Below are 26,352 nucleotides of genomic sequence, written 5' to 3'. Positions count from 1 at the left end.
TCCAGTAGCTTCCCATATCACTTAGATTCAAGACTACTCCTCACTGTTGTCTCTAAAGTATACATGATATGGTTTGACTCAGTTCCCCTACCACTTGCAACCACTCTCTCCCTCCCTCTACTCCCACTGGACTTCCTTCTTGAAAGTCTGAAAAATTCCCATGGGACAGAATCCTGCATCAAGGTTCCTTGTATTTGTTATTCTGTATGCCTTGAATGCCCTCCCCTAGACAACCTGTGTGGCTCACCCCAACACATCACTCAGGCTCAAGGTACCAGAGAGGCTTTCTCTCAGGGCCTTTCTACTGACCTTCCTACACCTCCTCATTAGAAGGTGAGAAGTCCCACAGAGCTCTTACTCTGTGTGTTGTGAGAGTGGGGCCCAATGGTGCCATTGTGTTAGAGTATAGAAAATATTAGTCAGGCTGGGTGAATTCTTGTTGAATTGATTCATAATTCAGATTATGATACTCTAAGCACATAGAATACTCTGAGCCCTTCCCAGTTGTTGATGTTCAGAGTTTCCATTTCCTTGTTGCAGATCTTATTTCCATTCTACAGATAGACAAACCAAACTCCATAGAAATTAAATATTCCACTAAAATCAAATGGAAAGAGAGTAGGACTAACCCAGAGGCTGGGTGTTCTTCCTCTAAACCTCCTTTGCCTTTGTAAAACTTTCCTGACAGTGCTATCACCGTCACCGCCAACAGTGGGAACCGAGTACTTCCTTCTCAGTACTGAATGCTGAAGTCTGGGGGCAGAGCACTTGAGCTGCACTTAACATTGACTGTAAACAAGCTAAGGCAGAGCCTCTGTTTTTGAGAACACTAAAGAGAGCTCTGTTTCTGAGGAAGGCTTATATTTTATTTTTAATACAGTGAGAGATTTGGGTTCTGAGGGAGTAAGTGGAATCATAATTGTGTTGTTAATGAAGTTGAGAATGAATCTTTGGGAATGATTTTTCTGATTTAGTCTAACCTATCTGGGAACACAGGTCTCGAGTAGATATTTTGATGCTGATTTTATCTTCTCTTTCCTTTTTTTTTTTTCTAAAAGAGAATTATAAAAATGGACCGAAGCTTATTAATCTCATTTATTTTAGACCAAATGTGTTACTAACAGCAACAAATGTGAAAGATTTCTGTGGTAATTTTTGGCAACACTGAAAAGTACTTTCAATTAAATAAAGTATACTTTTGTTTTGGATTTTCATAGTTAGTGGTAGTTTCTGCTTGTGTTTTTATTATCTTGAAAAGCTTATCATTTTTTTTCTATACTGACTGTTAATTAGTCTATATGGTTTGGAAGAAAAATAGTCTACCTTAAACAAATCAAAATTCTGAGGGGTCTGGGGTATATGTAACTTCGTAGTAAAATGTACACTTAGCACACACAGGGTCCTGGTACCATCATAATATCAAACTAAGAACACAGACATGTTTACATAAGGGAGAAATAAAAGGGAAAACACATGTAAACATGTCTGAGAAACAAATAACTCAATGTAGACACGACACAATCCAATAATTTTCAACTATAAAAGTTTGGGTTTGCTAATAAAATGCTATATTTTTTTTAAAGAAAGAGAAAAAATTATACTAAGAAAAAACTAAGTTAGCACTCCTTTTTGTGAGTGGAGAAAATTTCCTACTTATTTCTGGGCTCTGCTATACAGACGCTAAAGATGGCAAGATCCAGCCTTTACAGCCTTTTATGATGATCCTGTTGAAGAGACAGAGCCTCAAAACCCTGAAGCTTCTTCATGGGGGAAACAGCTTGCCACATCCATTGTCTCATTTGGCAATGATCCCTGTGACTACTAACTACTACTTCATCCAAATATAAGGATCATTTATAATTGCTGTAGAAATTTTTAATCCCAATCCAGGGTTTTTACCCTGCCTTTGACCATTAATTTCTAGATAAAACACACACACAACCTTTATATTTATAATGTTTCTTAGACAGCACTAATCCTGGGGAGGTATCTACCTTCTATACTCTTGTGTCTGTTTCCTAACCATTATAATATATAATATTATATAATAATCCCATTATATAATCCACGGTGTTTCATCTGGGCTGCTCTTAACTCCGAATAGCCAACCCACATGGCCATTGTTTCATGACTCATCTGACCCATGGTGGCATGCTCTTTAACATCCAAAACTGCTTATCTCAATTCTGCCCAGCTATAGATGTAGACATCTTTATTTACCAATGAGAAATGACTTTGGGACAAGGACAAATAGTGTCACTTGGGTCTACGGGTAGACTCTCATCTCTGGGACAACCAGGTCTTGGGGGCCCTCGCTTAGTATACAGTAGAAAGCAACAGACCCAACCTCAACAGTTCCCCGTTTTAGTCCAATAAAAGGCTCCTTTTCTCTCAGATATAAAATGAACACAATTATAACAATTATGAAAGTTATAAGATATACATTTATAATGTCTAGTCCACTATACTTGGCAATTTAGATAAAGTATTTTATCATCTATTCTATCTTGTTGAGTTAGAATTTTGTATTTAAGTCTTTTATTATCTTAACCTGTATTACCATTCTCAAAAAACATCTTTTTAGATCTACAGCATCTTCTTAAATCTTAAACAACTTAAGGTTAATTGTGAGACTATTAACTATCTAGTCTTCAACCTCATCAGAGATTTGAGAAGGAATACATATTATTTGAGTATGCAGGAAGCACAGGGATGCAGCTTCCAAAAATCACAGAAATGGCAAAAATAGTTTACTGCCTGGACAGTCCCCAATATTCCTTACAACATCGGAGCACCTGGCCCAGAACATCTGACAGGCTTTAAGTGAAGCAGGAATTATGAAGGAGTAGCTTGCCCTGTCTTGAAAGAGCTTAGCGGTTGACTATCCCGTATCCGTTTGTCCTATTTGGACAGTATTCTGCTGCAGATAAAGTTGGGGCTTTTTTTCTCCTAGTGGCTAGTTTGCCACAACTGAAGCAACTCCATACGGAGGGTATTGATGATTAACATGCTCTTCGATGTGGAATGGGGGTATTGTCAAGAGTAACTCTGTCTCATAGTCAAAGATCTCTTAGTAATAAAATGATTTTAAAGGCCATATTCTGTGGATTTCTGATACTTTTGAAGACCAGCTGTCTATAGCATATCTGAATAAGCAAACATTGCCTGTCTCCAGCTACCTATTATCTGTACAACCCAAGATGTATATTTATGTGAAATCCAGAGTAGTATCTAACAGGACTATGAGTTTGATTGACTGACTGTTAACTTGAATTACTTAATTTTCCGAAACAGTTTGTCACAGCAGCTATCAAAAGGACTGGGATTAAACCCAGTATTTTTAAATGAGTTGCATAGGCACAATAGCTATCTAAGGGAAACAAAATCCAGAAATTATAAAACATCTCTGTGCAAACAGACCGTCTCCACCAGTGCCCGATGAGAACTGTTAGGATCTACTGAATAGGTACCCAGAAAGGCTAAAATGTCCCATGAGGATAAACTCAGCGAGAGCAAGCTTATATATTGTCCAGGTACTTTGTGCACATGGTTTTCTTTGTTTAGCCAACCCAATTTTCTTATGCCCCACTTCAGTCATCCTAGTAACCTGACAGTCATGTAATCGGTACCAAGCATGGCATTCCACAACGAAGTGTACGTGTATGTAGAAAATAGTTCACTTGTTTTCAGCATTATGGTGAGGGGTGGTCAGGGAGAAGGCTTTGGGCATGCAGACAAGCAGGCTTCTGTGACATCGTGTTGAGGTTAAAGAGACACTTGATATTGGCTTCCTTGTACCAAAGATTAATTATTCTCCTACAGAGTTCCGAATCTGGTAGCTTATAACAAGCTTTAATGATTAGAAAGGGGCAAGTGGAAGAGGCGGAAGTCCCTTTCATTTCTGTTTGATGTTCTGTGTTTCACACTGCAGGCCTGCTGTGTCTTTGCTCCTCCTCTTTGCCCTCTTCCCACCCAAATCTTGTGGTCTCCTTTCAAGTCTTTCTGTTAGATGAACTTCTGTTGAGCTCAGAGATAGTGCAACTATGGGAGTATATTTCTGAGAGCTAGAGAGATGCCCCAGGCAGCCCACAGGTACTTACTTAGTCACATGGTCTTTTATAGCTCCTTCTCTGTCAGAGTACTCTGAACCACATTGCAATATCCAACAGCATATTGGTCATTGTGGTATACTTAGTGTTCTTCCTGTTCCTATAGATGCAGAGATGAATGGTCTCAACTTTGAGCAAGCTCAGAAGCTGTTAGGAATTGATAGGAGATGAACATTGTAACATGAGTAGTGGGGGGAAGGAAGCACAGAGCATCAAAGAGAGCCATCACCCTATGGATGCCCTTGGGACACTGGAGTGGATACTATGTAAGGTATATTAGAGAGGCTATTCTGACAACTAGAAAGGGTATGACCATTTGACTCTGAGGTGATGGGATGTGATTTGGTGCAGTTCCCCGGTACCTGGTAACATGGGAATGACCAATTCCTAGAACATTCTGTTATGTGAAAAAATGAGCTGGTTACATGGGATTAAGTTCATTTTGATGCCCTGAAATGTACTGCTATGGTAGCAAGAGATATTATCATTTAACCAGAGTTGGTCATTACTGAAAAATGTAGCTCTAGGACTTCATGTAGAGATCTAAAGAATTAAAAGAGCTCTCAAGGAAGCTAATTTAGAAAGTTCTGAAGTACAGGTCATTGAAAAACAAAATTGTAAAGTACCTAAGGTCTTGAAGGGAAGAAAGATGTCAGGGAAACAGATGGGATTTAGGAATTAGTCAATGGGATTTTAGGAATTAGTTATGATGATCTTAAGATATCATTCCACTCAGTCCCCCCTCCCACAGTTTTCATCCCATTCCTTTTTCCCCTTGCCTCTAAGAGTGTGCCTCCTGCCACCAGCCACCTCCTTCCCTGGGGCCTCAAGTCTCTAGAGGATTAAGAGCATCTTTTCCCACTGAGGCCAGACCAGGCAGAACTCTGCTATTTATGTGCCAGGGGCCTCAAACCAGCCTGTGTATGCTCCTGGTTGGTGGCTCAGTCTCTGGGAGCTCCCTGGGGTCTGGGTTAATTAAGACTGCTAGTCTTCCTATGGGTCACTCTCCCCCTCAGCTTCTTTAATCCTTTCCCTAATTCAACCACAGAGGTCCCTGACTTCAGACCAGTGTTTGGATGTAAGTATCTGCCTCTGTCTCAGTCGGCTGCTGGTAGGGCCTCTCAGAGAACAGCCACGCCAGCCTCCTGTTTGTAAGCATCAGTAATAGTGTCAGGTCTTGGTGTACCCACCGCCCCAGCCCCTCATGAGAGTCACTGGACTGTCTTTCCTTCGGTCTCTTCTCCATTTTTGTTCCTGCAGTTCTTTTAGGTATGAACAATTCTGGGTCAGAAATTTTGACTGTGGGTTAGTAACCCAGTCCCTCCACTTGAGGCCCTTGAGGCCTTGTCTATCTACTGGAGGTGGACTCTCCCTAATGTTAGCATTTTGGCTAAGGTCACTCCCAATGAGTTTGTCTCTCACGTGCCTGGTCTCTGGTACCTTCTAGAGAGTACCTCCTCCCCCCAGGCTCTGTATTATCATTCATTCTTTGGCCCTCTCTGCTTCTCTCCTCCCTCCACGCCCATATCTGATCCTGTTCCCCCTGCTTTTATTTTTTAAGCATCAGGTCAACCCCTTCTCCTTGTTCAGTGCACCTCCAATGTCTCTGATCTGATCAGGAAAGCAGATCCAGGCAACAGAGGATTACAACCTAGAGAATTTAAAGGTCCAGATAAATGCTTCCAGGTCTCCATTAAATGAGAGTACTAGTCTTCAGACTCCTGCAGTGGTTTTGATGCTGCCATACTGTACCGACAGACTTTATTAGGATGTATTTTTAAACGTTCAAAATCAGCAATCGCTCCTGCTCTGTGAATCACTGATGTATGCAGCTGTCACACTATACTGTGAGGCTCAGCTCAGCGTGCGTGGGAAAGTGCTAAAGTGGGAGTCAGTGGTTGCACAGTGACGTTTAGCATCTGTGTGCATGTTATCTTCACTCTCTCCTTGATCTCTGCTCTGTCTTGGAGCTAAGTGTGAATGGAGTCATCTAGCTACATTGTTCTAACTGTACAAATACACCCAGTGTTTGTTTCCTAGGTGAGCCTTATGGTGTGTCTCCAAATATGTACTGTTTTCATTAGTTCTGTGGCTCTGAGGAATTAATTGAGCCCATTCTTTGCTTACTTCTGTGTCAGACTTCAACCTCATAAAGAATTTATTGGTAGGTGTACTGGCTGGTTTTTTGTGTCAACTTGATACAAGCTGGACTTATCACAGAGAAAGGAGCCTCACTTGAGGAAATACCTCCATGAGATCCAGCTGTAAGGCATTTTCTCAATTAGTGATCAAGGGCCCATTGTGGGGAGTGCCATCCCTGGGCTGGTAGTCCTGGGTTCTATAAGGAAGCAAGGTGAACAAGCTAGGGGAAGCAATCCAGTAAGCAGTACCCTTCCATGGCCTCTGCATCAGCTCCTGTCTCCTAGTTCCTGCCCTGTGTGAGTTCCCGTTCTGACTTTCTTTGGTGATGAACAGCAATATGGAAGTGTAAGCTAAATAAACCCTTTCCTCCCCAACTTGCTTCTTGGTCATGATGTTTTATGCAGGAATACAAACCCCTACTAAGACAGTAGGTTACATGAATTTTAATTATAGGTTGTATAAACAACAGCAGTTAACAGTTATTCATACAAAGTGTTGGATGCTGCATTTAATTTAAATCTAATAATACTGTAAAGTGAGACAGGCAAGAAAAGTATGAACACACCGGTCTCACACAGATAGTATGAGAAGGACCAGGTTTTGTGCAAAATTTCCTTGGTGAGACATCTACACCATTCCTACCTATGCTATATTATTATTATTTTTTAATTTTTTATTGGATATTTTATTTACATTTCAGATGTTATCTCCTTTCCCCATTTCCCTTCCACCCAGAACCCCCCTATCCCATAACCCCTCTTCCTGCTTCTATGATGATGTGCCCCACCCACCCATCCACTACCACCTCCCCGCCCTCAAATTACTCCACACTGGGGCATCCAGCCTTCACTGGACCAATGACCTCCTCTCCCACCTATGCCCAACAGGCCATCCTCCCCTACATATAAAGCTTGAGCCATGGGTCTCTCCCTATGTGCTTTCAGGCTGGTGGTTTAGACCCTGGGAGCTCTGGTTGGTTGGTATTGTTGCTCTCTCCATGGGCCGCAAACCCTTTCAGCTCCTTCAATCTTCTCTCTAACTTCTCCATTGGGAACAGCATGATCAGTTCAATGGTTAGCTGTGAGCATCCACCTCTGTATATGTCAGGGTATGGCAGACCTAAGGAGACAGCTATATCAGGCTCCTGTCAGCATGCACTTCCTGGCATCCACATCAGTGTCTGTCTTTGGTGACTGCACCTGGGATGGATACCCAGGTGGAGCAGTATCTGGATGGCTCCTCCTTCAGTTTCTGTCCCATGCTTTGTCTCCATATTTGCTCCCATGAGTGTTTTGTTACCTCTTCTAAGAAGGACCGAAGCACCCACACTTTGGTCTTCCTTCTTCATGAGCTTCATGTGGTCTGTGAGTTGTATCTTGGGTATTTCAAGCTTTTGGGCTAATATCCAATTATCAGTGAGTGCATACCTTGTGTGTTCTTTTGTGATTGGGTTACCTCACTCAGGATGATATTTTCTAGTTCCATCCATTTACCTAAATACAAAGGAACCACCAGACTGATTTCCAGAATGGTTGTATCATCCATTTTACGTATTCATTGTTTTTAATAGCTGAGTAATACTCCATTGTGTAAATGTACCATAGTCTTTGTATCCATTCCTCTGTTGAAGGACATCTGGGTTCTTTCCAGCTTCTGGCTATTATAAATAAGGCTGCTATGAACATAGTGGAGCATGTGTCCTTGTTATATGTTGGAGCATCTTCTGGGTATATGTCAAGGAGTGGTATAGCTGGATCCTCAGGTAATGCTATGTCCAATTTTCTGAGGAACCACCAGACTGATTTCCAGAGTGGTTGTATCAGCTTGCAATCCCACCAACAGTGGAAGAGTGTTCCTCTTTCTCCACATCCTTGCCAGCATCTGCTATCACCTGAGTTTTTGATCTTAGTCATTCTGACTGGTGTGAGGTGGAATCTCAGGGTTGTTTTGATCTGCATTTCCCTGATGACTAAGGATGTTGAATATTTCTTTAGGTGCTTCTCGGCCATTTGAGTCCTCAGTTGAGAATTCTTTGTTTAGCTCTGTGCCTCATTTTTAATAGGGTTATTTAGTTGTTTGGAGTCTAATTTCTTGAGTTCTTTGTATCTGTTGGATATTAGCCCTCTATCAGATGTAGGATTGGTAATGATCTTTTCCCAATTTATTGGTTGCTGTTTTGTCTTATTGACAGTGTTCTTTGTTTTACAGAAGCTTTGTAATTTTATGAGGTCCCATCTGTCAATTCTTGATCTTAGAGCATAAGCCATTGGTGTTCTGTTCAGGAACTTTTCCCTTGTGCCCAAGTATTCAAGGGTCTTCCCCACCTTCTTTTCTATTAGTTTCAGTGTATCTGGCTTTACGTGAAGGTTCTTTATCCACTTGGACTTGAGCTTTGTACAAGAAGATAAGAATGGATTGATTATTCTTCTATATGCTGACCTCCAGTTGAACCAGCACCATTTGTTGAAAATGCTGTCCTTTTTCCACTGGACGGTCTTAGCTCCTTTGTCAAAGATCAAGTGACTGTAGGTGTGTGGGTTCATTTCTGGGTCTTCAATCCTACCTATGATATATTGTTTATGCTTCAAATGGTTTATAAAAGGTCTGTGTTTGTAGGGCTCCATGAGTATTGTCAGGTGACATTCATCATTCCTCCTCAAATGGAGTTGCTGTTCATTAAAATCCACGTGGCTGCCTTCACACCCAATGCAGCTCTTTTTCAAATAATGAGAACAAACTGAGAGCTCCCTGCAGGAACTGTTCCTCAGAGGCCTACAGACTGTTCACTTCGTTAGAAGGCAGACTTGGAATTCATTGTGACACGTCTTATTTGAGCTATATTAAATGTAAGAGAGCCTGACAGTGATAGAAGTTCAATGTTCATCATTAATTTCAGCTGTTAAATTTAGCTTCTGTGACATGCAGAATTTGAAATCTCACAAGGAGGGTGACAGTAGACGATAGGAGAAGATGAGATTTCTCATTCTATATCTGCAACTTTCCTTATAGAGCAAGATAGATCTAGAAACAACTTGTTTTTGAAGGTATAATATCTAGCTACTTAGTATGTCGTCAAGACTAGTTTGGGCTAAGTTAAGGTAATTGTTTGTCTTTTAAAAAACAACCCATCCAAGATTTATAATAGTCTTCCAGTTTTATTTCTACTCCCATTCATTCATTCATTCATTCATTATGTCTGCCCATCCATCCATTCAGAAACTTTAGAACACCATTTATGCCTTTCACTAAACTTACACACACCAAAGCCTTCTTAACTCTAAGTACATTGCAAAGTTGACAAGTTACTTTAGGAGTAAAATCTTAATTAGGTCCAGTTTTCTGAATTACATTGCCTCTGACGATGTACATGGTTTGACACCAGTCTGGGGAGAGTTCTCATCTAATTCATAGGTAGATGTTTAAGCAGGCAAAACAGACAAATGTTAGTGGCAACATCTGTTGTATTTGGTGCGTTTACATACACAAGAAAGCAGAAGCATTTTACTGTTTTTAAGACAAGACCCACAGTGCACTAGGCCAGCCTACAGCCTCAAAGGAAATATTCATTTATGCTCTTAGTGCTCTGAAGTAAAAAGGGGTTTAGTCATTTAGTCATAACTGGAAGAGGTCAGAGCCGATGTTGCTTACAGCCAGGCTTACAGCTGGGCTCCACAGAAGCATCTAAGAAGCCAGTTCTATGCTGGGGTCAGGATGGAGCTTGGGAAGGGAGTTAATGGGGAAAACCTGGTTTCTGCTCACGAGCCCTCTTCTGTTTTCTGTTGGAAGAAAGGGAACTCCGGGTAAAGGAAAGGTTCATTTAAGGCAGGTCTTGTGTTTTATTAATGGGCAGACTAAAGCTCAAACAATCTCAAGGGAAAAAAAAAATAACCCCAAGAGAAAGTGAGTACAGTATGTGGAGTCACTTGGCCCCACAGTGGTCTGTTTTGCAGGCTCATTAGGTAAGAATAAAATCAATTCCAATGGTTGAAATCAACAAATCTTGACAGGCCCTCCCTGGGAGGACTGAAAAGGATCATGGGGACATTGGGGCTACAAGTGTGACCTGTAAGAAAATTAGGTGTTCACATACCACATCAAGTGCTTAATCTCTAAACTTGACAGAGAGGAATAAATAGCATGCTAAATATAATGCTTTTAATGTAGGAGAAAAATACATAAAAATATAGAATCGACAAGTTTTCCTGTTGACAAAGGAAGCAAAGTGTTGCTGTTTTCTGTGCATCTGTTATTTATTTATTTATTTATTTATTTTAAGGAATAGAACTAAGTCTGTTTTAGAAAAGGAAGGTGTGTCATGTGCTCGTTTTTTATGTGTCCTCTCTACTCTTGGCAAACAACTACAGATTTTTTTTAAGAAGACCATTCTTTGGAGGAGAATAGTGAGGGGCTATTGTACTTGGAACTGCCTATCAAGTGGTACAGGAATTGAGTCTTGAGAGTACATATGTGTGGAACAGTATTTTTCCAATAAACCTCTTAAGCGTTTGATAACTTGTAGGAATCCTCCCTAAGATATTCCAGGGCTGATAGCTGCCTAAAAAGAGGGGAGGGCTTGACAAAGGTTTGGAAACCTTTTTATCAGATGTCTCTGATAGTTCTTGGTTTTCCTACAGTCACACCAACTCTAAGCAGGAATTACTCCCTAAATAATGTTCTTAATGTTTTTCTGGTTGTCCATTAAAACAGGGAAATGCACATAAAATCATGGAGAAGTGCACATTACCACTGACGGGCAAGCAGTGTGTCAACCGCATCATTACAGAAAAGGTAAAGTCTGCTCTTCCTCTCGCCTCCGCGCATGTCCACCGCCAGCCACCTCTCTTGTTTTATTTGGAGACACATTTGAGGCTTTTTAAAATCACCATCTGAAATGAGATCGCATCAGCAGCCACGAGATTATGCTAGTCTGTGGAAGGAGGGAATTCGAAAATTAACGTTTCTAACTGTGGATTTGCTCATGTGCAGTCCTCTGGAATTACACACACACACACACACACACACACACACACACGCACACACAGGAACTCTAATCCTGCATAGCTTTTGCTGTATTCTGTTATTAGAAAAGACTTATATTAATTTTTAAATTTGGATTCTTAAGGCATCACGATGGGTGATGATGTAAAGTTTGGAGTGCACTTGTCCTTCCTCATTTTCTTTCCAGTCTGCCAAAACAGCAAGAATAAAAGGTTGGGTTTTGATTTTAGGAAATTCACCCACAGTTGAGTTCAAGCCACTTGCCTACAAGTCTTGGCATGGGCCTACAATAGATCAAGACATACATCCTTAGCATGTGTTCTGACCTTTTTTAAAATTTTTTTTATTAGATAGTTTATTTATTTACATTTCAACTGCTATTCCCTTTTCTGGTTTCCCTTTGACAGACCCCCATCCCCACTCCCCCTGCTTCTATGAGGCTGCTCCCCCATGTACCCACATTCCCCACACTGTGGCATTAAGCCTTCACAGGACCAAGGGCCTCTCCTCCCATTGATGCCCAACAATTCCATCCTCTGCTACAAATTCAGCTGGAGCCATGGGTTCTGTATGGTTGGTGGTTTAGTCTCTGGGAGCTCTGGGGATGGGGAGGGTCTGGTTGGTTGATATTGTTATTCTTGCAAACCCCTTCAGCTCCTCCAGTTCTTGCCCTAACTCATCTGTTGGGATCCCCTTGCTCAGTCCAGTGGTTGGCTTCAAGCTCCACATCTGTATTGGTCAGGCTCTGGCAGAGCCTCACCTTCTTATGAAGTGTACTCCAAAACACATCTGCCCCTTCTGTGCCTCTATATTTTGTTTCCTAAATGGACAGTTTTAGCCAATTATACAGTAAAAAGCTGCTCATAGCAGAGGAGTATTTGGGACTGCTGTCCACAGCCAGATTCCTTTCTCAGATTTAAACTTACAGTGTGGAAATGTCATGATTCCCATAAGTCATCTGGGAAGGTGGTTTTCTTGAACACACAGGACATAATTGCTTCTATGGGTTTCCCCCACTTTCCCGTGATGCTGCTCTTCTTTTGGCCAGAGCTGGATGGCAGTGTCTCACAGTGTCTGGCTCACTGGCCTTCTTTCCAGACGGGAGCACCCTAAAGCACACTCTGCAGTAGGTTAAGTATAAAACACTTCCCAGCAGCTGCAGTTTCAAGGAAGTTTCTGTCTGGTCCTGCATTCCCGAGACTCTATGGGATTCCATGAATGTGCACAATGGCACATAGTGGTGGAAGAGCAAGTGTACCAGCCATTGTTATGTTCTGAGTATTCTCTAAACTACAGACAGGGCCTATTAAGATGATCATTTGCCTTACAGTTAAGGCAGAGCCATTCTCAATCCTGATTTCTTTAATATGGGGTTTTCTAGCAGTGTTCTTCCCAAATCTCAGCTTCCTTTCCCCTCCCTCCTAAGGCCCTCTCCATGCTGCCCTGCCCTTGCCTGGCCTGCCCTTGCCTGGCCTGTCCTTGCCTGGCCTGTCCTTGGCCTCCCAGGTCTTCTACATACACAGCGTCCTTTACACACGCTGCTGTCTTGTATTCCACCCCTCCTTTAAGCCTGGCTATACCTGCTTCACAACGGGGCTTGTCACTCTCTTAGTGCCCAGTGATCTCATCCTCACAGTGGCCCATCATCCCCATCATTCATCCCTGGCACTTTCCGTTGGATACTTGTGTTTTCTTATGATGTAACTTTTACAGGTGATAAAGCTTACTGACACTCCGAGCACCTTTTTTTTACTTCCTTTGTCCTTTCTTCCATGTTGCTGTATTTATTCAATAAACTTTTCTTTGGAGGACCTTCTCAGAAGCACACTGAGTCTGACAATGCCTTACAAAAAGGAGGAGGAGGAGGTTACAGACAAGGCTCAAAGGACACATTCCATAGGATTACACAGCAGTCGTCCAGCATCTCCAGAAGAGTAACAAATGCCATAGACCAGGCATCGCACACCAGCTGTCATCGCATATGGCAGCCCAGCAGCAGTACCAAGAACTGCTGCTCGGTGGCATCATGCACAGCACTTTCCACGTTACACTTTTTACAGTCAAGTCTTTCTGACTTAAAACTCTCCTGCCTCAGCAATTTTAAAACTCTGTTGCCCTCTCCCTCCTGTGGACCATGTTCTGGAACTGCAGATTCTCCACCTCTCCCTGACATGTTCTTCCTGTCCATCTGTCAACTACTTCCTGTTTTTCTTTCATTCAGACATGTATCCTTCTGTTTCTCTTTCATCTTCTCCCTCCCTACATGTCTTGTCAGGGCTTCCATGAATCTTTCTACTTAGCCTATCTTAGCACTGACAGCTGTGTCAAAATAATCTCTAACCTCCTCCTCTTTCCTTCACAGCTGCCCCTACAACACACAGGGCAGTGACTAACACGGACTCAGTCATGCCATTAAGTAATGGTGACATACTTATCCTGCTAAGAGAATGAACAGGTTGAATTGGAAACCTTGAAAGACAAATGGGAGTTTAATGATTGAAAAGAAAATCAAGTAAGACATCACAGGCAAAAGGGGAATATCATGCAAAGTCTCAGGTTGGTGAAGAAAGCCCAGCGTGCTCAAGAACCTCCATGCAGGACAGTGTAGAGCAAAAATGCAGCTGTATTCAGAACTAAAGCAGGAAATACATGGAGGGATCACAGCAAGGAAAGATGTGGGTGTTGTCTTAAAAATGTGTTTCTTATCAGGAGGGGAATGGAGGGTCGGCCAGCAACACTTTTATTACTTAGGAAACCATTCTGTGTTAGTAAGAACTCTGTAACTTTTTCTCCCTGAATACACAAAGGAGAAGAAAAGACAAATCTCATTGAAGGGGCCCATCAGTGGTCTAGACAAAAAAAAAAAAAAAAAAAAAAAAAAAAAAACCCAAAAGATCCCAAATCACAAGCCAGAGAGATATTTTTGAGAAATTTAGGAGATTGAACTCAGCCTAATCTTATGGGTAGGGAGGGCATCTCTGGTAAGACAGGTGTTTCCTCCATTTTTCTAGTGAGGAAAAATGTCTGACTTGCTGTGTCCTGGCAAAGCTCAGGACAGGAGGGAGGGGAAGAGCAGTGGGAGACAGGAAAAGAAGAGGTTGAGGTTGTACCTTCAATTTCATATTCCTGAGAGTTGGGAAAAGACAATGGGGAGTTCAGATCTAGGGTTCAGAGGAGAAGTCAGTACTGGAATAAGCTACTGAGAGACCTTAGCAAATGGCCACAATCAGAACATGAACTATGAGTGACACTGTGGGAAAGAAAGAAAGTCAGGGCAGCTAGTCTCTGGCATCTCAGGGAAGAGCTGCATGTTTATTTCCCTGAGTCATGTAGGACAGGTGTATAGCAGGAGATATTAGAAAAAAGGAGAGCATCCAGCTAGCTCCCAGCCTGGCCGCCATGTTCCCACTCTAAGTTCCTGTACTAATGGTGGCACCAGCTGGCCAGAGGTGCCAGCCTGGGACCCACAAGATGTTGGCGTGGCTGTTGCCTCCACCAATCAACCCTTTGGCCTCCATGGATCTAGGCATTGCTCCTGGGCCAACTCCGTCACTCCCATGTGGTAGATATAACAATTCCCAGTACCTGGTAGAAATAAGACTCTTAATGCTTAAAGATTAACCAAATAGATTTATACATCAGCAAATACTCAACCTACAAGATGCCCACACAATTAGAATTGTCACCCCAATGATCTAACCTTTTGATATGAATAACTACTTGAGATGTACACATACATCGGCTGCCATCTCCCTCTCTCTTCTTCTCTCCTCCCAACTCCTAGCTCTGCCTCCCTCTTCCCCTCTTCAATGACAGCGCTCCACTGCAAATACAGTGGGCAGGAAATGTCTGCCACACAGGTGATCTGTCGAGGATGCTGGATGAGAGGCGGAGGATGCCTGTGATACATAATTCCATAATCCTTTCCAAGGAGAATTTCATTAGTTTGCCCTTTGAAAGCAATTGTAATCATATCCTGTCCTATTGATCAGATTATAATAGATAGCTTCCCTATCAGCACCTGGCTATAGTTAGCCTTCCGACCCATATTATAGTCATTAAGGTGGTAATAAAGTAATGAAGTTACTTACCTGTAAGACGAGGTAGTTTCAGTATCATTTTTGATTAACAGTTAACGATTTAGCTTTCAGGTTTGTACTCTCTGTTCTGTATCCAGTTTTTGTTTGCTCCTTAGACTACTACATGAAACTCTTCCTAAATATTTCAAGTTTCCATCTTTTAAAAATCTATAGATGGTTGGCCTTCTGTATAATCTGGGAGTTAGTTAGAGCCTGATGATAATCTTAATAAAAGGCTTGCTTGTTTTGTTTGTTTTTTAAATCATTTAGCCGATTTGCAATCTTACCTCCCTTATTCCTGAAGCCCCATATTAATGATACCACAATTATCTTTTTTTCTGAAATCACGTCTATATCTCTTCTTAATAACCTAATCCAGGGTTTTTAATCTTTTTTTCTCTATTTTTATAAATTTATAGTTGTTTATAATACATGAAAAGCAGCAGATTAGTCTAGACAGACTTTCTACAAAAGAAAAATACCTACTTAAAAAGTTTTTTTTATTAGAATAAAGGCAGCTAATAGAATCTATAGATAGTCCCAAAATTAGTGTTTTCTCACTCATGAACACTTATTTTTGCTGGAAAAAAAAGATGAAGGCTTTGTTGTTTTTGAGAATGTAAGTGTGCAAATAGAAGTTTGCTGTAGTGTTTGCTCTTAAATTTCAATCATTGTTTCAGGAAAATCAGTTAAGTTACCAAACAAACAAAGAAACTAAGCATCTTTCATCCTGTGATACTTCTGCTGGAAGAAAAATATAAACTGACTGGAGACAGTTGGTTGGCTTATGCAATCTGCTAAGTGATAATCTGTCCCAGGTGTGGTCCAGAGAACGTGTTATCACCCTACATGTTTCCTATACCACAGGCTTCTGTAAAGCCCCAGGAAGGGGTTTCTATGCTCTCTGACCACAGGCTCCCCAGATTGCTTAGCTGTTGTGCAGCAGAGCTTTGTGACAGGCCAGCTAAAAAGCCAATGCTCTTTGCTCTGTATGGTGCCTTCTCATTAATGGTGTATTTAAACTTGACAGTTGAGGGTTTGACCTCAAAGGTAGTTGGAAATAAAGATTGAAGGCTACAAAAACATAGGTAAATTTAAGTTATTTCTACTGTAGAATACCTTGGAGATATAGCCTTTAAGTCTGAGAAAAGAGACTCCCTAAGAGAGCTGCATAAAGCCCTGCAGAACAGGGTTTGAAGCCCCATAGAAGCAGTTGGGTCTCAGTTACAGCTTACCAACAGACAGTCTTCCCCTAGACAAGTGACCCCATGTCCCAGAACTAAGCAGAGCCCAACAAATATACGAGAAGACTTCTGAAGAATTCTCAAGTATAAAGCTATGTTGTAGACTTCTAAAGTCAAGCAGTACTATGGAGGGATCTGCACAAGTTGATGCTGTGAGCTTGGGTGGATTGTTCTGGCTGGGGTTGGCATTCCTGTCTGCCTTAGACACCAGCACTGCCATTTGATTGGCTCACCAAAAGCATGGGTGTGGATTTCCATGTCCTCCTCTTGGGACCCACCTGTTTTCATGGGCATTTAAAGGTTGGAGAGATTTACCAGGGAGCATTTTAACAGCTCCTTAGATGAGTTGGCTGGGCTTTCATTTCATTATTACTCTTGGGTACTACAGTGTCTCCTGTTGTTTCCTACAGTCCAGTCATTTACCCAAAATCCTTTCCCCATCATTCCTACCCTTTCTCTTCCCAGCTATCCCCCTGCCTCTTTCCCACTTTGTTCATCCCTGTCCCTTTTCAGATCATTGGTTGCCTCTCTGGCTTTTCACCCAATGACTTTCCAAATGGAAGTGTCTTAGTTAGGGTTTTCCTGCTGTGAACAGACACCATGACCATGATCAAGGCAAATCTTATAAAGGAGAGCATTTAACTGGGGCTGGCTTACAGGTTCAGAGGTCCAGTCCATTATTATCAAGGTGGGAACATGGCAGCATCCAGGTAGGTATGGTACAGGAGGAGCTGAGAGTTCTACATCTTCATCTGAAGGCTGCTACCAGAAGACTGACTCCCAGGCAGCGAGGGTGAGGATCTTAAGGCCCACACCCACAGTGACACGCGTACTCCAACAGGGCTACACCCTCTACTAGTGTCTTCCCCTGGGCCGAGCATATACAAACCATCACAGGAAGACAGCTTAAAAAAAAAATGGAGTACAGTGCTACAAGATGCCAACTGTAGCCCAGAATAATGGTTGATGAAGGACTTGGTAGTATTTATAATAGTGATAATGGACATTTTTTTTTCATTGCTGGTTTTCTGTTTCTAGCCCTAGATCTTATCTCTGTTCTAGGAACTTAAAAACTTAGCTATTCCATGTGATATTTTTTTTTCATGATGTCATTTTCTTGAACTTCCTACAGGGTGTGTTTGACGTGGACAAGAAAAACGGGTTGACACTGATCGAGCTCTGGGAAGGCCTGACTGTTGATGACATCAAGAAGAGCACGGGCTGTGACTTTGCGGTAAGTGTCTTCTATGAGCAGAACCAGCAGCCTCCAGGACCACAGGCTGGGTGGACAAATGGTTATAGGGCACCAACCATTCCTGTCTGCGCATTTAAGGAGCTGATCTGAGAAGGAGTAGAAGAGGAAGCCGTGTGTGACTCAGGCCAGGGCTTTCAGGAATGTGATAGGAACATGAGGACACACCAAGGAGCTAGAGGGGACAGAGGACAAGCTCCTGCTCACCTGCTTCACCTTCTTGGAAGGTCTCTATTCTTTGTCAGATGTGGCCAGTCCTGATGTTAGCCATATTTGGCAAAGAGATGCTTCCTTGTTCTTTGACTTGTCTGTCAAAGACCCTCTCCTTGGCTCACTGCTGTGGTTCTCATTCCAGACATTAGAGATACTAGAATGTAACTAGAGCAAACTAGTTTCATCCTACCTGCAGGTAAATAGTGCACAGAAAACTCAGACTTGGAAATCCAATGAACATACAGGGAGAGGTTCTACTAAAATTTCCACAATCACACTTATTTATGTCTGCTTTAAAAATGTATTTATTTATTGTGCGTGTATAACAGTGTTTGTTATAAATCACTAGTCACCTCCCATTAGAGTTGACAGACAGTTGCAATTAACTTAAAGTTAACCGGAGGTAAAAGGAATATATGTGTCTGAAATAGTGAAGGACAGAACCCATTTAATAATTACAGTGAAACACATGAAGAAATTAGAGAAACTCATTTAGCAAAAAGTGTTTGTGTGCCCTTTATAGAGTCTATACTTAACTTCCTGAGCACGCAGGCTTGGCCTGTACCTACAAATGCGTAATGAACTTCTTTGAAACAACTTTCGTGTATAATTCATTATGTACACAGTAAGCACCTCTTGGTACTGTTCCAAGGCCTTTTGTTTATTAACCTTTTCTGAATTCCCCTTCGGAAAAAAAGTAGTCTCCCATTAATACCTTACTTGAAAAGCACATTTTTAATTAGCTTTCTCCTAATCTCACGGGGAAGAAAGGGAATTTATTTATACTTGAACTATTTAGGATTTCTTACTCCGGTGAAACAAGCAAACAGTTTCTAATCAGCTCTTTTGTTTTGTTTTTTTCCTGAGTGTAGACTAGGAAACCTCTGACAGGTAACACCTTCAGAGATCTGCAGAAATTTCCATTTCTGCTGCAAAAGAATATATAGCCTAAGACCCTCATTATCTAGCTACTTGGTATTCATGTGTGTAATTCAGAAAATTGTACGGGTTTTGTTATACACACATGGGGGAGGAGGGGCTCTTTGTCATATCTGCATAGATTTGAAAATGCCGGCCCTTCTGGTATTCCGGTACTATCCCCTTCGTTTATCATTATTAAACTGATATAAAAATTAGTTTATGTAAGAGGTATACTTTGATGTTTTAATATGTATATGCATTGTATTCAAGTTAAGGTAAACATTCCTATGTACTAAAGCATCAGTGATAGAAACACAATCCTCTCCACCAGTGTAAGGACGTATATCACACATCGCTGTTATAGACAAAGGCAGTCACCACTGCTCAGCAGGACACCACACAGTCTCACTTGTAACTTAAACTCAGTACTCACTGATTGGTCGGCTCATCCCCCTCTCCTTTCTGCTCCAGCCTTGGGGAACCAGGATTCTACTTGCCCTTTCTATGACACTATACTGCTATACTTTTTCTACTTTCCACGCAAGTGAGATCACTCAGCGCTCACTTTAATGTGCCTGCTCACATATTTCATCCAAATCAGTGAGTTCCACTTTCTTGTGCATTGGCACAAAATCCAAGAATTCATTTTTTTTTTAAATTAGGAGATAGTATTCTATTGTGCATGAGTGCCATTTTCTATATCCAGTCATTAGGTGGTAGGCATCCAGGTTGTTTCTGTTTCTTGGTTCTTATGAATGGGGAATGTGGTTGTATTGTTGGCCTGATGATTTTATCTCCTTTGTAGTGAGATTGCTGGATTCTGTTTTTAAGTTTTGAGGGAATCTTACACTGAGATTCACAGTGGCTTCTCCATTCTGTTCCTACCATGTGTCCCCTGTTATATCCTTGCCAACATGTGTTCCTTTGTGCTTTGACACTTGGTCTCAGCAGAGAGAACAAGAGCAAGTTATCTTTGTCTCTCTGATAATAGTTAATTTAATTGGATTGGGCTGGGATCTTGTTATGGCTTTGATTTTCATTTCTTTAATGATTAAGGATGTTAAGAATTTTCATAAACCCTTTGGTCTTTTCTATGTCTTCTTTTTGTGTCTTATTTAGATATATAGTCCACCTCTTGCTTGCTTGCTTGTTTGTTTGTTTGTTTGTTTGTATGTTTGTTTGCTTGGAGACAGAGTTTCTCTGTATAGCCCTGGCTGTCCTGAAACTTGTTCTGTAGACCAGGCTGGCCTTGAACTCAGCAATCCACCTGTCTCTGTTTCCTGAGAGCTAAGATTAAAGAAGTGGTGCCATACCCCGACATGTTGCCTACTTTTAATTGTATTATGTGAGGGATATTTTTGCCGTTGAGTTGTTTGACTTCCATAGGTACATTCTGGATATTAACTCTTTGGCCATATATGTGTTTATTGTTAACTCTCTGTATGAACATCTGCATGTGCCTTGTCCCTCTGCACACTGTCCTTTCGTTCTTGACTACGGCTTGTGCCAGCTGCTCTGGAGAAGCGTTTTAGTTGATATGATCTCATTTGTCTACTTTTGCTTTTTTTCTCCTGTGCTTTTGTCCTTCCTTTCTTCCTGACAAGATTTCTCCATGTAGCATCCCTGGCTGTCTGGAACTCACTCTGTAGACCAGGCTGGCCACAAACTCAAGAGATCTGCCTACCTCTAGCTCTTGAGTGCTAGGATTAAAGGCATGTATCACCACTGCCAGCTTGGTGTCTTTAAAAAAAAAAATCCTTGCTGATTCTAAAGTCCTGAAGCATTTGTCTTACTTTCTTCTGGTAGTTTCATAGTCTGAGAGTCTTGTATTTATGTAGTTTCATAGTCTGAGAGTCTTGTATTTATCCAAATTGAATGTAGTTTGTAATTGGTGAACAATAGACCAAGCGAGGCACAGTGGGCAGGATGCGAGGGTGTCTATTTTGTTTTTGCACTTAGATGTCTAGGTCTCACCTGGACATGTGCAGAGGAGAAGCCTGACCTTCCTTTATGTTTCAAAGGTTTCAATATTGTTAGTGGCTTTGTCAAAATCACGTCACTTTCGATGACTGGATTTAGTTTTAGAGCCTCTGTTCTTTTCCACCAGTCTATGTCTGTTTTTATAAGAACATTACACTCTTTCAGTAGCAGGATATTTAAAGTTTTAATACAGCAGATTTGCAGTGTATTTTAAATTCCAATAGTGTATTTGTTTTTCCTACTGTGCCCCCTGCTACTCAAAACAGCCTTGACTATTCAAGGATTTTTATGGTTCCATTAAAATTATAATGTTGTTTCTTCTGATTCTGTGAAGAAAGTGACTGGTATTTTGGTATTTTGAATAAGAACCTGGGAGCTAGAGGGATGGCTCAGTACTTAAGAACACTTGCTGCTCTTGAAGATGACCTGACTTCAGTCTTAGCACCCACATAAATGGTAGCCCACAGCTGTTGTAACTCCACTTCCAGGGGATCCATCACCCTCTTCTGGTCACCACAGGCATGAGGCGCACACACTTATTTTTTTAAAAGAATTGTACTGGATCTGTAGATCACATTAAATAGTCTGTACATTTTACCCTATTTGTTCTTCCAGACCATGGGTGTGAGATAACCTTCCATTCCGCTGTACCATCTTCAGTTTCTTTAGGCTGTAATAGTGTTCATCTCTGCCTGGACATATGGGTCTCCTCTCCTTCTTCCTTACTGTGAATATTGGTGTTGAGGACACTGATAAAACAGTACGTCTTTGAGATCTTGTTTACTTGTTCTGAAATGTTCTGGATATGCCCCCAGAAGTAAGATTGTGGGTCATATAGTAACTTTCTTTTTAGTTTGTAAGGTGCTTCCATACCTTTTCCCAAAAGGATTAAACCACCTCATATTCTTATTGTCAGTTTTCAAGACTTTCATTTGCATTTCTCTTACAAGCGGCTTGCAGAATCATTTGTGTATTGTCCATCAGAGGTTCTTTTTTGAAGAATTATCTGTGTCAACTGACTACTTTTAAATCAAGATATGATTCTTTGTCATCTTATAGATCATCCTTATATATTCTGGACATCCACGTTTTTATACATAGCTTAGTTTTGTGTGTGTGTGTGTGTGTGTGTGTGTGTGTGTGTGTGTGTGTGTGTGTGTATGTTTATATACTGAAGTTTATAGGTTAGATAATCAGTCCTGTGTGGCTTATTTCTGTGCAAGTGTGACCCAATATTTTCACAACTAAGGAATCCTGTTTGCTTTTCTCCCCTTGTGCTCATATTTTGAAAGAAGGCTCTTCCTAGATTGATCAAATAATTTATTTTCAAAGAGCCACATGATGTCTATCCATATACTAAAGCTTTGACAAGCAGATGAGAACCTCATATTCTTCTTAAAGAATGCTTTTTATTTTTATTTATTCTTTGACAACTTTATACATGCTACCAATGTACCTTCATCAGATCTACCATTATCTTCTCTCCCCATAGCCCAGACTTTCTTAACAAGTCTCCCTGCTATGATCATACCTTTTCTCTTTTTTCCTTTTGTTTATTTATTTAGCCAATTAGTTATTCACTTCACATCTAGATTACAGCCCCCCTCCTCCCAGTCCCACCCTCACAATCCTCCCCCCCATTACCCCCTCCTCTTCTCCTCAGAGATGGGGAAGCCCCTCATGCTTACCAACCTGCCTAAACACATCCTCTCCCACTGAGGCCAGACAAGGCAGCCCCACTAGGGGAAGGGGATACAAAGGGAGGCGACAGGGCCATCCCCTCAATCTCTGTTCCATCTTTTTCTCTGCACATCTTGTAGGCAGATCAGATTTTGGACAGAAGGTTTTGTGGGTGGGTTGGTGTCTCTCTCCCTCCACTGAGAGACCCACCTGGCTACAAGATCACTTCAGTCTCCATATGCATATTATTCACAGCTAGGAGTCTCAGCTAGGGTCACCCCCATAGTCTCCAGGTTGCCTAGCCCCTTCCAGGTTTCCAGTCTCAATGATGTCCTCCCCAACCAAGGATTTCTGTTCTCTTTCCTAGCCCTTACCTTGCTCTCCCTACCCCCTCTTGTATAACCTACTGATTCAAATTACTGCTGCCCTGCTCGCACATGGGTGGGGGCCATCCACCAGATCTGGGCTACTCACATAGAGACACACTCTCAAAGAGAAATGACTCCTCCTCCCTAGCTGCCGTCAATTGCCAGTAGAATTTTTTTTTCAGCTACAAGTGCAGTTTCATGAGTCCCTCTCCTATCCATGAAGGAATGTTGACTGGCTTAGCCTGCACTGATCCTTTCCATTTTGTCTATACTTGCATCAGTCATTGTGTGCTTGAAGGGCCAAACTGGGGCATGGCGAGTAATTTTTCTACTGCTTCAATTCCATGATCTCTGAAGTGTCTTTTGCAGTGTATATTAAGTTAAATTGGTTATTTAATTATTTCTTTCCTGATGCATGATTAAGTTGTGTAAAATAGGGTTTCTTTACGCTGTATCTGTGGATTACTTTTGAAATTTAACATTTTCCATCCATTTTCATTTCTTAATTTAAAATGAAATTATTAAAAATAAATTGAAGCAGTATTTGAGCATTCTCTGGTAGAGTAAACTTTAATTATTTATTTTTTCCTCTCTCTTTCACCAGGTTTCACCAAACCTCAGGCCAATGCAGCAGATTTCAACTTGAAGGGTCGACTGGACATTTGTCCCAAGCTGCTAAGATTTCCTTTTCAACACATAGGATTTAAATGAAAGGATGTCAGTAATCAACAGTTATCTATTTAACAAGAAGTTTTGGCTAATTTTCTTCTAGTATTTCTGGATTTGTGCAGCCATAGACTTTGTTCTCTCCAGTGTGATGTATCAGTCCCATGAAAAACAAAAGGAAAACATTTCATTGTGGTCTTGCTTCATGAGTGCTAAGAATGTCGTCTTTATCATCGGTGCTCACAGTGGATATATGTACATCCTTTATGCTAAATATATATATTAAACCTTGACTTAGCAGCCCTGAAGGAAAATTTTCATGTGCATTTGTGATTAGGTAGAATACTTTTTTATGACTATGTATCTTTTACCTTCCTCTTTTCTGAGAGATGCCAGTTATGCTTGCCTTCTTAGAACATCATTCTTCCTTTCATACTTCTTATACCTAAACAGATACTCAAGAAGGCAAACAGGAACATCCTGTTTGCAGGAAAGCAGTAAGCAGAAGAAACAACAAGGCATAGGCTCTACCAGTGCTGGCATCCCACCAGATGTTGCCTTTAAAAACAACCAACCATCTACCTATGTGTGCAAATAGTTGAGGCTAAATATGGGAGAAGGACAAGACACCTACTGACATACTTACCTAGTTCTCCTATTTTAAGATGGTGTGCTATCCCTTTGTATTCTGAAGACTCTGTTTCTGTGTTGAGCCCCAGTGTTTACTTATACAGCTTCTCTTGAGCAAAAAAAGAACCATGGGCAATTTATCATGAGTCGTGAATCACAATGACAGCAGTATTTAAAAAGATGATATTCTAAGATATTTCCCTTTTAAGCTCTTCATTCTGCTCAGCAAAGATTGTAAACACTGACTGACCTTTTCTATACTACAATGGAGTTCTGCATAGGCTAGTTCTCTTAACAAAGTGCTACTACTTTAGCCTTACATGTGTTGGGGAAATGATGGGAAAGGCTGGGATCTGAGTAGTTGGCAGGCTTTGTGCATCAGAGTAAACACAGTAGCTTGCATTTATCAGGGATGCTTCCTCAGAAGGAGCTACAATACAGACAGTTGCCAGTGGGCATCACTCCAGAAGCAACCTTGGTATCAGATGTCTGAAAACCTAGGCACCCTGAAGTTAGACGGGACAGCTGTTGTCTGTACAGTGAAACATATCATCCTTCTGGCACTAATTATAGGAATTTATGCACGTCTTAGGTGATGGTTGTCACTGGAACTCACTCCTCAAATATAGCCACGGCTGACCTGTACACAATGTGAAGGGAAGATAAGCTTTTCCTCCGTAGGACACTCTGTGTAGGTCTGCTTTAATGGATGGTGACATGGTTGAAAGCATCCTCTGCTCGTGTTGGTAAGAAGAACCCGTCTTAGAAGGTGCAGAGCCCACGAGAGTACACGTCAATATTAGAGTACACATTTAGAAAATGTTCTTATTGTCGATATCGATCTGTCTTTAGATGCACTTGCTTATCATTCCAGTCTGTTACTTTAAGACAGGGGGTTCTAAGAACATTTTAAACTTCAAAGCCTGAATAGACAACTTAAGATTCAAAGAATGCCATGATATTTAAAAAAAAAAAAAAAATGTGTAAAGTGATACAATAAAAATTGCAGATTGGCAGAGATGAATGTGTTTGTCCTCTTTTCTCACTTGGGAATGGCATATTGCCCTGTCTAGGTATTGTCTCCAGCTGCCAGCCTTTGGGCAATTTGGGCAAGAGTTAAACAGTTATTGCTGGTTCTCAGGCAAATCTGTCAAAATCAATGTGTGTGTGTGTGTGTACACATAAACATTGTGTTCTCATTGTATATACCTCTTTAACAGCTCCATGGCTGGTTATCACTGGCCTGTGATAGTTTTCTGAATATATTTATTGAATTAACCTACCAGTTGAAAACATAGTTAATACTGAGTCAGCCTTAGAAGGTCCTCATAGTTATATAGTGATGCAAGATCTCTTAAGAATATGTAGGGGGAAAAAACCAAATGGAATTTGGAGGTTGCCGCAATCGAATAAACAGTCCTGAAATACCTATATTTGTTTAAACACTTTATAATTTACAAATCACCCAGAATATGTGAGCTAGCTTATTTGATTTTCACAGTAACTTGCCAAGGAGACATTATTACTGCTATTAAAATTAACTTGATTAGTCTGTGAGAAATAATGTCCACTAGCTCTTTAATCAAATGAGCCTTTCTGAGCTAAGGTTGGATTTTGCCAAGTTAGTTAATGAGATGCAAATTAAATTCCCTGACCAGAACTAGATTTGCTCTCTGGATAAGCCATAAAATAAAGTCCACACCCTTTAAACCCAATGGGACAAATATTGTAATTGTGTTCTTTCTGTTTGGACCATTCTTGTACAGAACCTAGTTCATGGTAAAATGGATAGTTCTTAAGGCAAAACTGATAATATTCCCATCAGGAAAATGTTTCTGTGGAAGATGCCTAAGCACCCAGATTAGTTCACTTGAAAGGCTTTGTGTAGACAACCAAGGGGCAGAAAAATCACATGAGGCCAGCAGCAAGGACTAACAGGTTGACAGCATTCTGAAATTCTGTTTCCTGGGTGCTACCTATTTCTCGTGTTTGAAATCAGAGTTGTGCATCAGACCGATTCAGATGAACCCCAAGAGAAAGCTTATAGTGTCATGCAGAGAGGTTGACCTA

At 41.1% G+C, this 26,352-nt stretch overlaps 1 protein-coding gene across 1 annotated transcript in view; it reads left to right on the top strand.

Moving 5' to 3' along the window:
* Oxct1 (3-oxoacid CoA-transferase 1) overlaps positions 1-25,302 on the top strand; it is a 124,599-nt gene extending 99,297 nt beyond the window's left edge. The window contains exons 15-17 of the mRNA XM_034523346.2: positions 10,959-11,039; positions 17,705-17,806; positions 23,591-25,302. Of these exons, the coding sequence (XP_034379237.1) occupies positions 10,959-11,039; positions 17,705-17,806; positions 23,591-23,632 (225 nt within the window). The 3' untranslated portion in view covers positions 23,633-25,302. The remainder of the gene's footprint in view (positions 1-10,958; positions 11,040-17,704; positions 17,807-23,590) is intronic.
* The last annotated feature ends 1,050 nt before the right edge of the window (positions 25,303-26,352 follow it).

Source organism: Arvicanthis niloticus, chromosome 19 (genome assembly GCF_011762505.2).
Source record: "Arvicanthis niloticus isolate mArvNil1 chromosome 19, mArvNil1.pat.X, whole genome shotgun sequence".
Classification (NCBI taxonomy): domain Eukaryota; kingdom Metazoa; phylum Chordata; class Mammalia; order Rodentia; family Muridae; genus Arvicanthis; species Arvicanthis niloticus.
The sequence above is the reverse complement of the archived record's forward strand: the minus strand, read 5'-3'. Positions and strand labels throughout refer to the sequence as shown.